Source organism: Tenrec ecaudatus, chromosome 3 (genome assembly GCF_050624435.1).
Source record: "Tenrec ecaudatus isolate mTenEca1 chromosome 3, mTenEca1.hap1, whole genome shotgun sequence".
Classification (NCBI taxonomy): Eukaryota; Metazoa; Chordata; class Mammalia; order Afrosoricida; family Tenrecidae; genus Tenrec; species Tenrec ecaudatus.
Genome location: NC_134532.1, coordinates 180,384,649 through 180,397,469, shown reverse-complemented (window position 1 = coordinate 180,397,469; position 12,821 = coordinate 180,384,649). Strand labels below are relative to the sequence as shown.

Below are 12,821 nucleotides of genomic sequence, written 5' to 3'. Positions count from 1 at the left end.
ATTCTCCTGTGATGAAAGCTGAGAGAATGATGTTGACATAGCCCATGGTGCACTTTATTTTTTTCTGTGGTTGCACAATTTTTTTATTAGGAATTTTTAGACCCCTGTGAAATACAGAAGCTGCTCCAGGGGTGCGGGTGGGGGTGGGTGCTGTGGGTTAAGCGTGGAGATGCTCCAGCCACCGGGAAGGAGAAAGATGAGACCGTCTGTTCACATAAAGATTTCCTGTCGCAGAAACCCGATCGTGGGTCGCTGCGAATCTGTATCTACTCGATGGCAATTGATTTTTCGCATCTAAGAATTACAAGGATGGAGACGAAATGGCCCACCAGTTCTCGGACTAGACAACCTCTATAGAATTCAAAATAGTCATACAAGGCATACGTGGTATCTCGTGTGGCTGATCTAAGTGGTTTGCAGTTGGTTGCTACCTGAAAGGCTGGCGGGTGGAACCCAGCCTGAAACTCCGTGGAAGAAAGTCCTGGCGAACTGCTCCCCTAACGAGTAGCACCAAGAAGGCACGTTAGGGCAATTCTGCTCTGTAACACAGGGTGGGTGGAGGGGCAGGATTTGGGACCAGCCCGACTAACAGCAACCACAACAGTAAAGTACAATCTGTGATAATTCCAATATTTCCCCCAATACCATCCTCCAAGGGCGTCCCGTCTTCTATGGTCTTCCTGGCCCTGGTTCAGCTCTCACCTGCATGTCAGGGGACTGATTGGCTCTAGGCCGATGGAGGGCACCTAAGCCCGCAGCCCTCAGCTGGGCTTCCCTCACACCTGCAAGAGGTCGATAGATCGCAGCAGCTTTGCCCAGGACTTTGCTTTGTTTGATCTCTTCACGACTGCTTCACGGGCAGTGATGGTGGTGGGGCCAACTAAAATGGCATCTTTTCTTGGCAACTTGGATTTCTTTCTCCTTTAGCACGATGTTTCTTCTCGGCCCAGTCGTGAGGAGCTTTGCTTTCTTTATGAAGATCACTTAGCAGTTGGTGTGGTTTCCTGCATAAACATTAGTACCATGGTGGGCTCAATGTTCCTATAGCCAGCACAGGACAGGGAGAATGACCAGCCTATCTAGAAAGCTGCTCGTTTCCCTTGTGGTGTTATTTAGGGGGGGGGGGAGTGTGTGAAATAATCCTGGGGAGGTACACACCCTTACAATAATCAACCACTTGCGATGCGGAGGGTAGCATCTAAGACCAGGGCTAGAAGGGTGAGGCGTGGGCGCCTGAGCCACAGGGAGGGAAGTGTGGGATCGGCGAGGCTATGCTGAGGGGACTGCAATGAAGGGGCCCAAACACAAAGTATCGGAAAGACTGGCCGTAAAATGCGTGAGCTGCCCTGGCCACCTTCGCCCAGTTCACACTGAAACATCTCAGAGAAATCAAGCGGTGCATTGCATCTGGGCAATCCTGCAGCTGAAGCCACCTGGACAGCTTACTTTCAGGTGGGCCTGACCCAAGGCAGGGAATGAAAACAAAGAGGGGGTGGGGGAGGAGGCATCTAAAAAGGAAACTTTGGAAGCCCCTCATATAGCTGAGGAGAGAATGGGTGGAGAAAAATTATACCTGCGTTTGAATGGGTTGGGCTTGCCACAGATGCGATGAATCAGAGCGGAAAGAACCAGCGAAACATCGTCCTTTCTCCTGTGATGTTTCATCTGAGCGGAGAAGACCGGAGATGGGTGGATGTGCGGGTTGTTTTACATCACAGGCATTCCAAGTGAAGCAAAACCATGTTGCTCTGTGGAATAGCACCTGAATTTGTAATCCTATTTTCTCCAAGGAAATAGTCACATTTGAATGAAATGTTCCTCTTGGAGGGGGAACTGCGTAACAGCATATTGAAGTAGCATCCCTAAAAGCGATGTAAACCGTTTTTAAGTTCATATGTAAATGGGGCTGGAAGCGCAAAACAAATTACCTGTCACGAATCAAGCTGGCGCATGTTTAGCTCTTGTCGTTTGTGCTTGGGTGTTGGAAGCCCGTGTCTCTGCACATGCCGTTCTGGTCAACCTTCACGCCTGTGAAATGCACTTAACGGAAACTCCCCGGGGTCTTTTCCAATGGTTGCAACCGCGGCATCACGATGCTCAGACCTAAAATGAAGAGGAGAACTTATAAAGGTTTCAGCAAGAAGGAAGGAGCGCAGCCCAACCTGTCGAGCGAGGGTTGCCAGAGACAGTGCAAGCTGCCCAGCTAATTGTCTCCCAGTGAAATTTGACTTTCAGATCAATAAATGCATCCCATGTTTAGCGTGCACCTGTTGCAAAGAGTCCATCTCTTGACTCAGCCCGGGTCTGTTTCAAGTATGACGAAGTCATGCTTGGTGGTTGAGTTGAAATTCACACTCTACTGGGTGTTCTGTGTTCGTGTTTGCGACATCTAGCATTTCTGTCCCTTGGTTATGTGTCATCTTTCCTTAGTTAAAATGTACTTGTTTTTAGAGATGCAAAACCGGAAGGACTTGAAATAAAATACTATTTTCTTGTTCATTTCCCCCAGAAAACAAGGCGGGAAACTCAATGCACATGCATGTGGTTTAGAAAGAAGTCTAGAGACTTTCTACATCAAACATCAGTGCGCATGACTCATCTGGGAATCTTGTTCAGTGGGTCCAGAATTGAGGCCAAGAGTCTGCATTTCTGACAAGCTCTTTCAGTGAAGCCAAGATTGTTTGTGCTTGGGCCACAGTTTGAGTTGCTGGTTGACACAAGTTTTCCCAACCTGCTCCTAATAAGTTTGAAAAGGTATAAAGTACAAAGTGTTGCCTCCTTTGACCAGATGTTGCCGTTTGCTTTATCACAGGTGCTGGCCACCCTACGACCCTGTGATGTGCTTTTCCAGCTTCCAGATCATTCGCTGGCAATTGTCTAACAAAATCTCAAGTTTGGGGCATCCCAGAATTCATCTAATCTCTGAAAGGCTATGCTAAAACATGATACCTGTTCTTTTATAGCACAATGTTTTGTTTTACTTTCTTTTTCTTTTTTTTCTTGCACATCTATAAAAAAGAATAATGAATTGTAATAATCTGGAATAGCTAAAAAAAGGGGGGGGTGTATTAGCATGACCAAGCAGGCTTATGGTTTTAAAATGTGTTATTCTCTTCTTTGGGACTGAATGAGGCAAACGATGCAATAAACCTATGTTGTGTTCGTAGTTCTAGGAATGAAACATTTCACGTTTACAGAATTGAGCTGCACAAAGTGCAAGACATGCCAACTCGAGACTTGTGCTCGTCTGAGATAGGAGCCGAAGATGAAAGCATTTCACAAACTCAACATCACAGCAAGCTCCCTGAGCTACGGGGATATTTGTTGTTGTTTTTAGCAAAGACCCTAGTCTGATAATATATCCTGTAATCCTGAAACATTTGTGTTACTTACCTTTTGAGGGTAGAAGTTATACCAATAAATTATTGCACCATTAGCATTAGATTTTGTGTACCTTGGAAGTTATGTCCGCGATGGAGCCTGTTCTATCCTGTCAAGAGCAATGTGTAACACCTGCGAGGCTGACACTCTGGGACATTGCCCAAGGGGAGGAAAGCGGCAGAGGGAAATACTCCAGCCACCATTTCCAAAGGGAATACCAAAACTGGGAAGGAGGTTTCCGCTTCGAGGGCGTGGCGAGCATCACCACGAGGTCTGTGTGACTTGCTTCTCTTCAGGCACTGAATCCGGCGTCCTCCGTGAGACACAATGGAAGGTCCCCGTCGCACTGTCCCAGGAGGATGGTCACTCCTCGCCTTGCCTGCGAGTTCTCCTGGGTGCTCGGACGCTCCGGGGTCTTCCTGAAAGCATTAAGTCCATCCCAATGGAGTGCAAATGACACAGTGATATGAAAAGCCATCGGTGCGTGAACAACAAGGACCTGCCATTCCGATTGTGCGCTCCCCCGGCCCCCAATTCTAAAGGACACATGTCCTGCTCCATTCTCTTTTTCACCACCTTTCTTAGTCCTCAAAGACCGACGCTGCAGGTGGAGCGGCTTAGACAGGGACTCTTATCAAGAGCTGGCTGCTTCTCTGGCCCTGTGTGATGAGCCCCAGCTGGCCAAGAAAAGGGTCAGGTCACTAAAGACCATTCACACTCTACATCTCCAGGCTGCTTCCTTTAAGACTGGGGAAGGGGAAACTATTTATTCTGCCTTAAAAATGATGGCAAATAGGGAAAGACGACACAATGTGGACGTGGACTATGGAGACCCTCCTGATAGTTTCACGTAGGCCTGCAAGAAGATCCAGTAGCTGTTTTCCTCTGAGATGTAAGCAATAACTTCCTTAGGCTAGCTAGAAATTATTTATTTCCATGCTAGATGGCTCTTGGCATGTGGGCTCGGTAGAAGTGGGTTCCTCAGCCGCTGGAGATCTCTCGACCCTGTTGTCACTTGGACGAGCTGTTGTTAGTTTGAAACTTCTCCATCCCTTCATGACAATTTGTGCCTTAGACCATGCAAAGCTGTTGCACACGGTCGCGGATGAATTATGGATATGGGACACTGGAGCGAGATGAAGTCACTTCCGAGTTCCCAAGACTTCTCACGGAGGCGTTTGCAGTCTCGCAGAAAGAAAGAAAGATGACACAGCGAGGGGAAAACAGAACACAGATTTTGAAAAAAAAAAAGTACAGATTCAATCTAATATTTTGATTAACCACCTGCATGTTTTATTAAACGTTTTGATACTGTGGATGTTTACACTTTGCATGATGTGACATTAGCAGAGCCTCTTACCACGAACACTGCACAAAACCTGTACAACATGCTCATTCATAACCGATTTTTATAGAAGACTTTTTACATGTGGCGCCCCATGTGTTATGTAAGGAATGACATGAATATTGCACATTCTCTTCTGGTTTCGCAAACCCATTTATACATATTTCTTGGACTCATTGTACATGTATTGAAGCTAGAATCGAGTCAAGAGGAATAAAGCCCCATTCTCCCACTGCAAAATGTGCTCTCCCACAGTGAACACCCGTCACCAGCACAGAATAATCCCCAACATTTTCTAAATTCTAATTGCCAACTGTTTCTATTTCTATTTGATTTGTATTTCATTTGGAGTCTGTTCCATGGCAGCTTCGGCAGACTAGATATTGTTTTGCCCAATGCAGCATAATGAGTATGATCTATTTCTTTTCAAATCATCTCTGAGATCCCAGCGGGGAGGAGGGCATGCGCTCCTGCTTTCTGCTGGGCTGCAGTGTAAATGTGTTTGTTTTTAAAAAGAAAAAAAGAGCAAAATGAGGAAGCGAGTGAGTGGCTTTATTGTTCCCATGGAGATGCATCTGGTTCCCCTCATACTCCAAACACTACTCCCTTCTCCTTCTTAAGGAAACTTGGGGGAATGCTTTTTTTTTTCATTTGCAAACGTTTATGATGTTTCCTCATTCTTTCTATGTAGCGTTATTAATTCAGTATCTAGTATAGTTATTTAGCCACCGTGTCAGATTGAACAAAAGGAAAGAATCCACCTCCTGTGTGAGTCTATCCAAAGGATGCTACTGGAATGGGTGGGCCAATGTTCTCTATCAGTTAAACTAACCTTCATTTACAATATTTATTCTAAGATGCCTCTGAGGAATAGTAAATAAAATAAATGGAAAAAAGTTGTCTAAAATGCAACAGCTTTTATAGTAAATGTACATTTATAAATAAAATACTCAAATCAATTCTGTATTCCATTGATTTTCAGGGGGCGGGGAGTGGGGGGTACAGCTGTCAGTGTTCTTACAAGGGAGAATGGATCTCTTCCTTGGGACAATGGATCTCTTACCAGCTGACTGTAGGGGGTGTGTGAGGAATTTCCTTCGGCTGAAGGGTTCACCTGGCATGTACAATTCAGCATTCAGTTACTAAAAAAGTTGGCCCCTTGAGTCTACCCAGAAGTGCCTCAGGCCTGGTAGGGATTGATCAAGGTCAATGTAACTGAGAGGAGTTACTGAAACCCAAATGAAGGCTGAGCATGATGGTGGGACAGGAGGAAAGTGAACGGAAATAGAGGAAAGAGCTAGGAGGCAAAGGACATCTATAGAGATCTAAATATAGGCATGTACATATGTAAATATATAATGAGGATAGGGAAATAGATCTATGCGCATATATTTATAGGTTTAGTATTAAGGCAGCAGATGGACATTGGACCTCCACTCGAGTACTTGCTCAATGCAAGAATACTTTGTTTTATTAAATTGGCATTCCATGATGCACACCTTCCCAATACGATCATTGAAGACAAATGTGTGCATAAGCAAATGTGGTGAAGAAAGCTAATGTTGCCCAGATATCAAAAGAAAGCATCTGGGGTCTTAAACGCTTGCAGTAAACAAGCAGCCATCTATCTCAGAAGCAACGACATCCACATGGAAGAAGCACACCAGTCTGTGTGGCCATGAGGTGTAGAAGGGACCAGGTATCAGGCACCAAAGAACAAAAATTATCAGTGGGTGCCCACCTTCCCAATATGATCACTGAAGACAAATGTGTGCATACGCAAATGTGGTGAAGAAAGCTGATGGTGCCTGGCTATCAAAAGATATAGTGCCTAGGGTCTTAAAACCTTGAAGATAAACAAGCAGCCATCTAGCTCAGAAGTAACAAAACCACATGGAAGAAGCACACCAGCCTGTGTGACCTCAGGTGTCAAAGGGGTCAGGTATCAGGCATCAAAGAACAAAAAAATCATATCATTGTAAATGAGGATGAGTCCAGAGCCTATTTGGAGGCAGCTAGACACCCCCCTTACAGAATAGTCACAGGGAGGAGATGAGCCAGTCAGGGTGAAGGGTAGCAACGATGAAACATACAACTTTCCTCTTGTTCGTAAATGCTTCCTCCCCTCCTCCACTATCATGATACCAATTCTACCTTACAGATCTGGCTGGACCACAAGATGTACACTGATACAGATAGAGAAACAGGGAACCCAGGATAGATGATCCCTTCAGGACCAGTGGTGAGAGTGGCAGTACTGGGAGGGTGGAGAGAGGGTGGGGTGGAAGAGGGAACTGATTACAAGGATCTGCATGTAACCCCTCCCTGGGACATGGACAATAGAAAAGTAGGTGAAGGGAGATGTCAGACAGTGTAAGAGATGACAAGATAATAGTAATTTACAAATTATCAAGAGGGGGGAGTAGGAAGGGAGGGGGGGGAAATGAAGAGCTGATATCAAGGGCTCAAGTAGAAAGCAAGTGTTTTGAGAATTATGATGGCACCAAGTGCGCTTGACACAATGAATATATATATAGATTGTGATAAGAGTTGTACGAGCCCAAATAAAATGATTTTTTTTAAAAGACCTCGCAATCAACTTCTGAAAGATCACAGCCACTGAAAACGCCATGCGGGTCACCATGAACTGAAATCCACTCCACAGCCAACTGGCTTGGGTTTTTGTTTCTGAGACAGTTAAAATCTCTTGAGGTGATACCCAGCAACAACCAAGGAAGACCATGCAAATGGCACTGGGTGTTGCTTGAAACCCCTAAATGATGGACAACTTCCAATAAATAGTCGCTAGAAAATAACATAGCCTGACTTTTTTTTGCACCATTGGCTCCCATTCTCCCACGCCCAGCCCCACTATGTACATAGTCTTTCCCCCTACATCCTGTTTCCTCGGTTTGCTGAACTAGGATTGTCCCATTGAAACACAGCATCGAAAGAAAGAAAGAAAGAGAGAGAGAAAGAGAGAGAGAGAGAGAGAGAGAGAGAGAGAGAAAGAAAGAAAGAAAGAAAGAAAGAAACACAGCATCTATGATACTACTAACTCTCAACTACACAAGCATTTGACTCTGCACCCTGGCCTATATTTGGAAGTGATGGTAAGAGCATGCAAAGTCCTTAAATTGTTCAGTAGTTTTGTAATTACTGCTACGCTTGGTGTTGTGCTGCTCCGTCAAGTTCCATAGACAGGCTGTAGTTACTATTGTTTCTCCTCGGAGTGTTTAGGCACTAGCAAACTGATAGCATAAAGCCACTGTTATTTAAATGAAGCTCCAACTAGAACACATTTCAATGTAAAATAAGTGTTCTAACATGAGGTGTATAAAGAATATTTTTAATAAAAGACAATGTTTTATCTCAGATACACTGAACTAACCTTCCTATTGTTGACTTTCTTGAAGCCCTAAGGACTTCTTCTTAGGGTAAAAATCTAGACCACACAAGAGGAAATCAAGTACTCCCCCATACTTACGCAACATCTAACTCAGGAGTTACAAATTCAAATGACTGGAAGAAATGGCCATGGTCAATGAGAAGAGATGAGCGGAGGTTCCCAAACTTATTTGGCCTACCTCCCCTCTTTTAGGGAAAAAAATAATACTCAGTAACCTTTGGCAATTAAACATGTTGTGCTATATAGCTCATCATCCAGAATAAAGTGTAGGTATCTGTTTTGGCAGCCGCACCAGATGTTCCCAGCATCCCCACAGGGGACGGTTTGGGGAGATACCAAACTAGAATGTGCTGCAGACTATGGCAAACAGGGAAAAGGGCAACTTCTGTCTAAAGAGGAGGTGGTTCTCATTCAGAATGTACAGGTTGTTTTTCCTTTTTTCTTCTTCTTTCAACATTGGCATCAATCCAAACCATTTTCCAATGTTGAACAAAAATGTGGGGCTTAACAAAATGCTATCTGCAAGTCTAATTGTGTTCTCCAGCCACAAATTTGAAGTCTGTCGCTAAGTCTCTTTGTTTTCCTATCAGCGGCTACTAACTTGCTTTGCTGCGAGTCATTTCATCTGACAAATATCTCAAAAAGTGGCCAGGTAGAACACTTGCTTCCACAATGCCCCTGCTCCTTCAGAAAAAGACTCTGAACAGAGCTGTTAATCCGCAGGTTGTATGGCTGCTTCTTCGCACCTCTGTTTCGTGCAATTTGTGAGATGGCATGAGAGACTTAGCAAAAAATCCCTCTACTGAGAGCTCTTGCGATGCTTATTACAATCCACACATCAATTGTATCAGGCATATTTGTACATATGTTGCTATCATTCTTTTCCAGACAGTTACTTTCTCTTGAACCCTTGGTTTGGCTCTTCTTCCCCGCCCCCCACTACACTCCCCCACCCTCATGACCTCTTGATAGATTATACATTTTTTTCATGTTTCACACCGACCATTGTCTCCCTCCCCCCATGGTTTCTGTTTTTCTTTCCCTTGGAAACAGATCAACACACAGCCACAGAGACTGCTTTACAAAAACCCACGTTCACTGCAGTGCCTAACTCTTGGCAGTGTCTTTAACAGTTTCATAATATCAGCGACTCCGACCGCCCCTTAATAGTTTCATTCTTGCCTTTCAAGGTAAAGGACACAACAGAGAATGCATATATGCAAAGTAGGATTTTTCTTAACTTTGTTCAACATCATTTGGTCACATTCATTTAGAAACGCTTTTTGTCATTGGTCAAAGTCTAAAGCAAGCTGTCGTTAAGCTGATACCAGCTCAGAGCAAGCTTCTAAGACAGGGCCGAACAGTCTGGGGGTTTCAAGACTGTAGCTGTAGAGAGCGGAAACCCTCGTCTTTCTCCTGCAGGTTCAAACTGCTAACCTCACGATTAGCTGTCCTGTTTTCACAGTTTCTCTTTGTGCAGTTCATTGGCGCTGGCCACACTTCAAACGGTGCTATGTTCCTTGCTATTCCTGCATGTTGTTCCGTTACCACGGTCTTAAACTCCTGGCCACGTAACCCTCACCATCCCATCCAACCATCCCAGTTACCACTGTCATTTGGTGTCTGTGGGGAGCAAGGATCCGTATCAACTTGGCGAGGCCACAATTCTAGATGGTCTGACAGATACCATGTAATCATCTTCCGTTTGGTGAGCAGCTAATTAGTTGGGAAGGGAGTTTGCTCAAGGGTGTATACCGCATCCTATCAATATGAATGTTCTGGCAAAACTCACCCTCTTTCAGTCCTGCATCTGACTCATCTGACCTGGAGATTTGGAAATTTGCTGGCTTCTTCATGATGCCCTGGGTTGCATGTTGGGCTACTAGCAGCAGGATCAGTAGTTTGAAACTGCCAGCCACTCTCTAGAAGAAAGATGAGACTGTCTATTCCCGTAAAGATTTAGTCAGGGTGCAGTGTAGCAATGATGAAACATACAACTTTCCTCTAGTTCCTAACTGCTTCCTTCCCCTTCCTCCCCGCCCCACTATCATGATCCAAATTCTACCTTATAAATCTGGCTGGACCAGATGTATTACTCTGGATATTTTAGAGGAAAAAATCCACAGAAACTCATGTATAAGAGAGAGTTTTTTATAAAGGTTAACTGTGCATATCAAGAAAACATCTCAACCCAGTGCTGCCCAAGCCAAGTCTAACATTAATCCATATGTCCAACACCAATCCACAAATTCCTCCTCCATCTCACAAAACACACGCAATGATGCTGACTGCAGGAGGAAAGCTGAGTCAGTGAACATGTAAGCATCTCAGTGCTGGCAGGGGTCTCCAAACGGTTGCTCCAGCACTGGGGCTACATTGGAGTAGGTTCATGCGGCTTCTCCTCAGGGATGTCTTGCAGGAAGTGAGCCTTGCCAGCTGAAGCAGGGAACTGGCTAAGGCAGCTGCTCCCTGGTCCGACCATCAAAAAGCAAGAGGCCAGAGAACTAGAAAGGCGAGGCTCACCGAGCTATTTATCTCTCTGCCCTTCAATTAACCCCACATGTGTTTCTTGGCCAGGTTGGCACAATAAACAGGATGTACACTGGTACAGATAGGAACTAGAAACACAGGGAATCCAGGACAGATGAACCCTTCAGGACCAGTGCTCAGAGTGGCCATACCAGGAGGGTGAAGGGAGGGTGGGATGGAAAGACAGAACCGATTACAGGGATCTACATATAACCTCCTCCCTGGAAAAGTGAGTGGAGGGAGACATTGGACAATGTAAGATATGACTTTGTCCTGTCTCAGAGATGGACATTTCCTTTTGCCATCTGGTGTCATTGAGTAAACTCCGATCATCGTGAGCTAATGCCACAGTAGATAGAACTGCCCCAGAAGGTGTTCATTATGTAATCATGATGGGACCAGAGCACCAGATCTTTTTCCCAACGACCGTGGAGTGGGTATGAACCATCAACTTTTTGCCCAGTACTTAAACATCACAGCACCTGGGAGCCTCAATAATACATTTTCTTCCCTGCCAAATTGTGTTTCTCAGATGGGCGTCAGCTTTTTCGAACTCAAAGCAAAGACTTGAACGGAAGAAAGGCCTCTTTGTAAGCACCCCATTGGAGAGAGAAGCTATCCCACACAAGTTCATCTGCTACACGACTTTTATTTTACCACAAATTCACTGAAGCAATAATCAAGGTGTCTAACTTTTGCAGCAGGAAAATTCCATATTCTCTAGAGCATAAGAAACTCATTTCAGAAGGCCCTATGAAAAGGTGTTTGAGAGGGGAGTGGGGAGGGAGGGGGGAAAAAAAGAGGACCTGATACAAAGGGCTTAAGTGGAGAGCAAATGCTTTGAGAATGATTGAGGCAGGGAATGTATGGATGTGATTTATACAATTGATGTATGTATATGTATGGATTGTGATAAGAGTTGTATGAGTCCCTAATAAAATGTAAAAAAAGAAAAGGAAAAAAAAGAAAAGAAAATGATTAGGGCAAAGAATGTACAGATGTGCTTTATACAATTGATGTATGTATATGTATGGACTGTGATAAGAGTTGTATGAGCCCCTAATAAAACGTTTAAAAAGAAAAAGAAATAGTATATGCACAGTTCAGGAAGCAGAAGACATAATCACTAATTACCTACCCATTAATCACTCTGGGCCACCAGTCAAAATATTTTCTCTGTAAAAATGCCTTCCCTATTTTGTACCAATTAATACTGGATGGAACTCAAAAGTCACAGTTAATCTGTGGCAAAGCTTTTATTTGCTGTCAGGAATGCAGACATGAAAAATGCTCAATGCAATATTTTAATTAATAAAAATATGCTGAGAAGTGAAAACAAAGAGAAAAGGTGTTTGAAAATGTCTTCAGGTGACGGAGAAATGACGGTAGGAGGCCTTATCAAACGTTATATGAAGCACTACATTCTCATAGCTCTAGGGGACAATATAAACCATAAAATATAAACCATAAAATGCCAATTTGAGACATGCAATAGGAATCTGGGGGGAGTTATGGTTATACTGCCTAATGTCTAATACTTTAATACTAAGCAAGAAGCTGTGTCTTGCTTATGTGGTGATGCTCAAGGACATCAATCCATTTTGAGCTGACCAATAAGGAGAATCTGTGTTGAGATTATTCAGAAAAGTCTAAAAAAGAATTTGCATTTACAGAAACATTTACTATAGAAATAACAAGGGGTGGAAGAACGAAGAAAATGTTCCAAAATTGTTTGTAGTGATCACTGTCCCACCCTGTGGATGTAGTCAAACCATGGAATTGTATGCTACATGAATTCTATGTTAATGAAATGGTTAGAAAATAAAGTACACGAGCACATCAGTGGATCCGCCGACTGCAGTCAACACCACAGTTTGGGACTCAAACACAGAACCGGGTAAGGATGAAAAGTTCCCCCTGGGATAGCGATAGTGTCGCAAACCAGCAGGAAAAGGAGGGACTGTTAATTCAAGTCAGTTCTTCACAAGACAGTTCATTCTGGACGGATTCAAGTGTCTGGCAAAAGAAAAACAACAGGAGCCAGAGGTTTAAATAGGCTTCAATTCATATTCAATAAAATTTGTGAGCACAATTAGGAAACTAGAGAAACCTTTCAAACAAATGTGGCAAAGATTGCATGCTAACACCTGTCAGCCT

General features: G+C 44.0%; 1 protein-coding gene across 1 annotated transcript in view; it reads left to right on the top strand.

Annotated features, from left to right (window-relative positions):
- The window catches only part of LIMCH1 (LIM and calponin homology domains 1), a 113,440-nt gene extending 107,772 nt beyond the window's left edge, over positions 1 to 5,668 (top strand). Inside the window, exon 31 of the mRNA XM_075544385.1 lies at positions 2,813 to 5,668. Within this exon, the coding sequence (XP_075400500.1) occupies positions 2,813 to 2,838 (26 nt within the window). The 3' untranslated portion in view covers positions 2,839 to 5,668. The remainder of the gene's footprint in view (positions 1 to 2,812) is intronic.
- Positions 5,669 to 12,821: the final 7,153 nt, after the last annotated feature.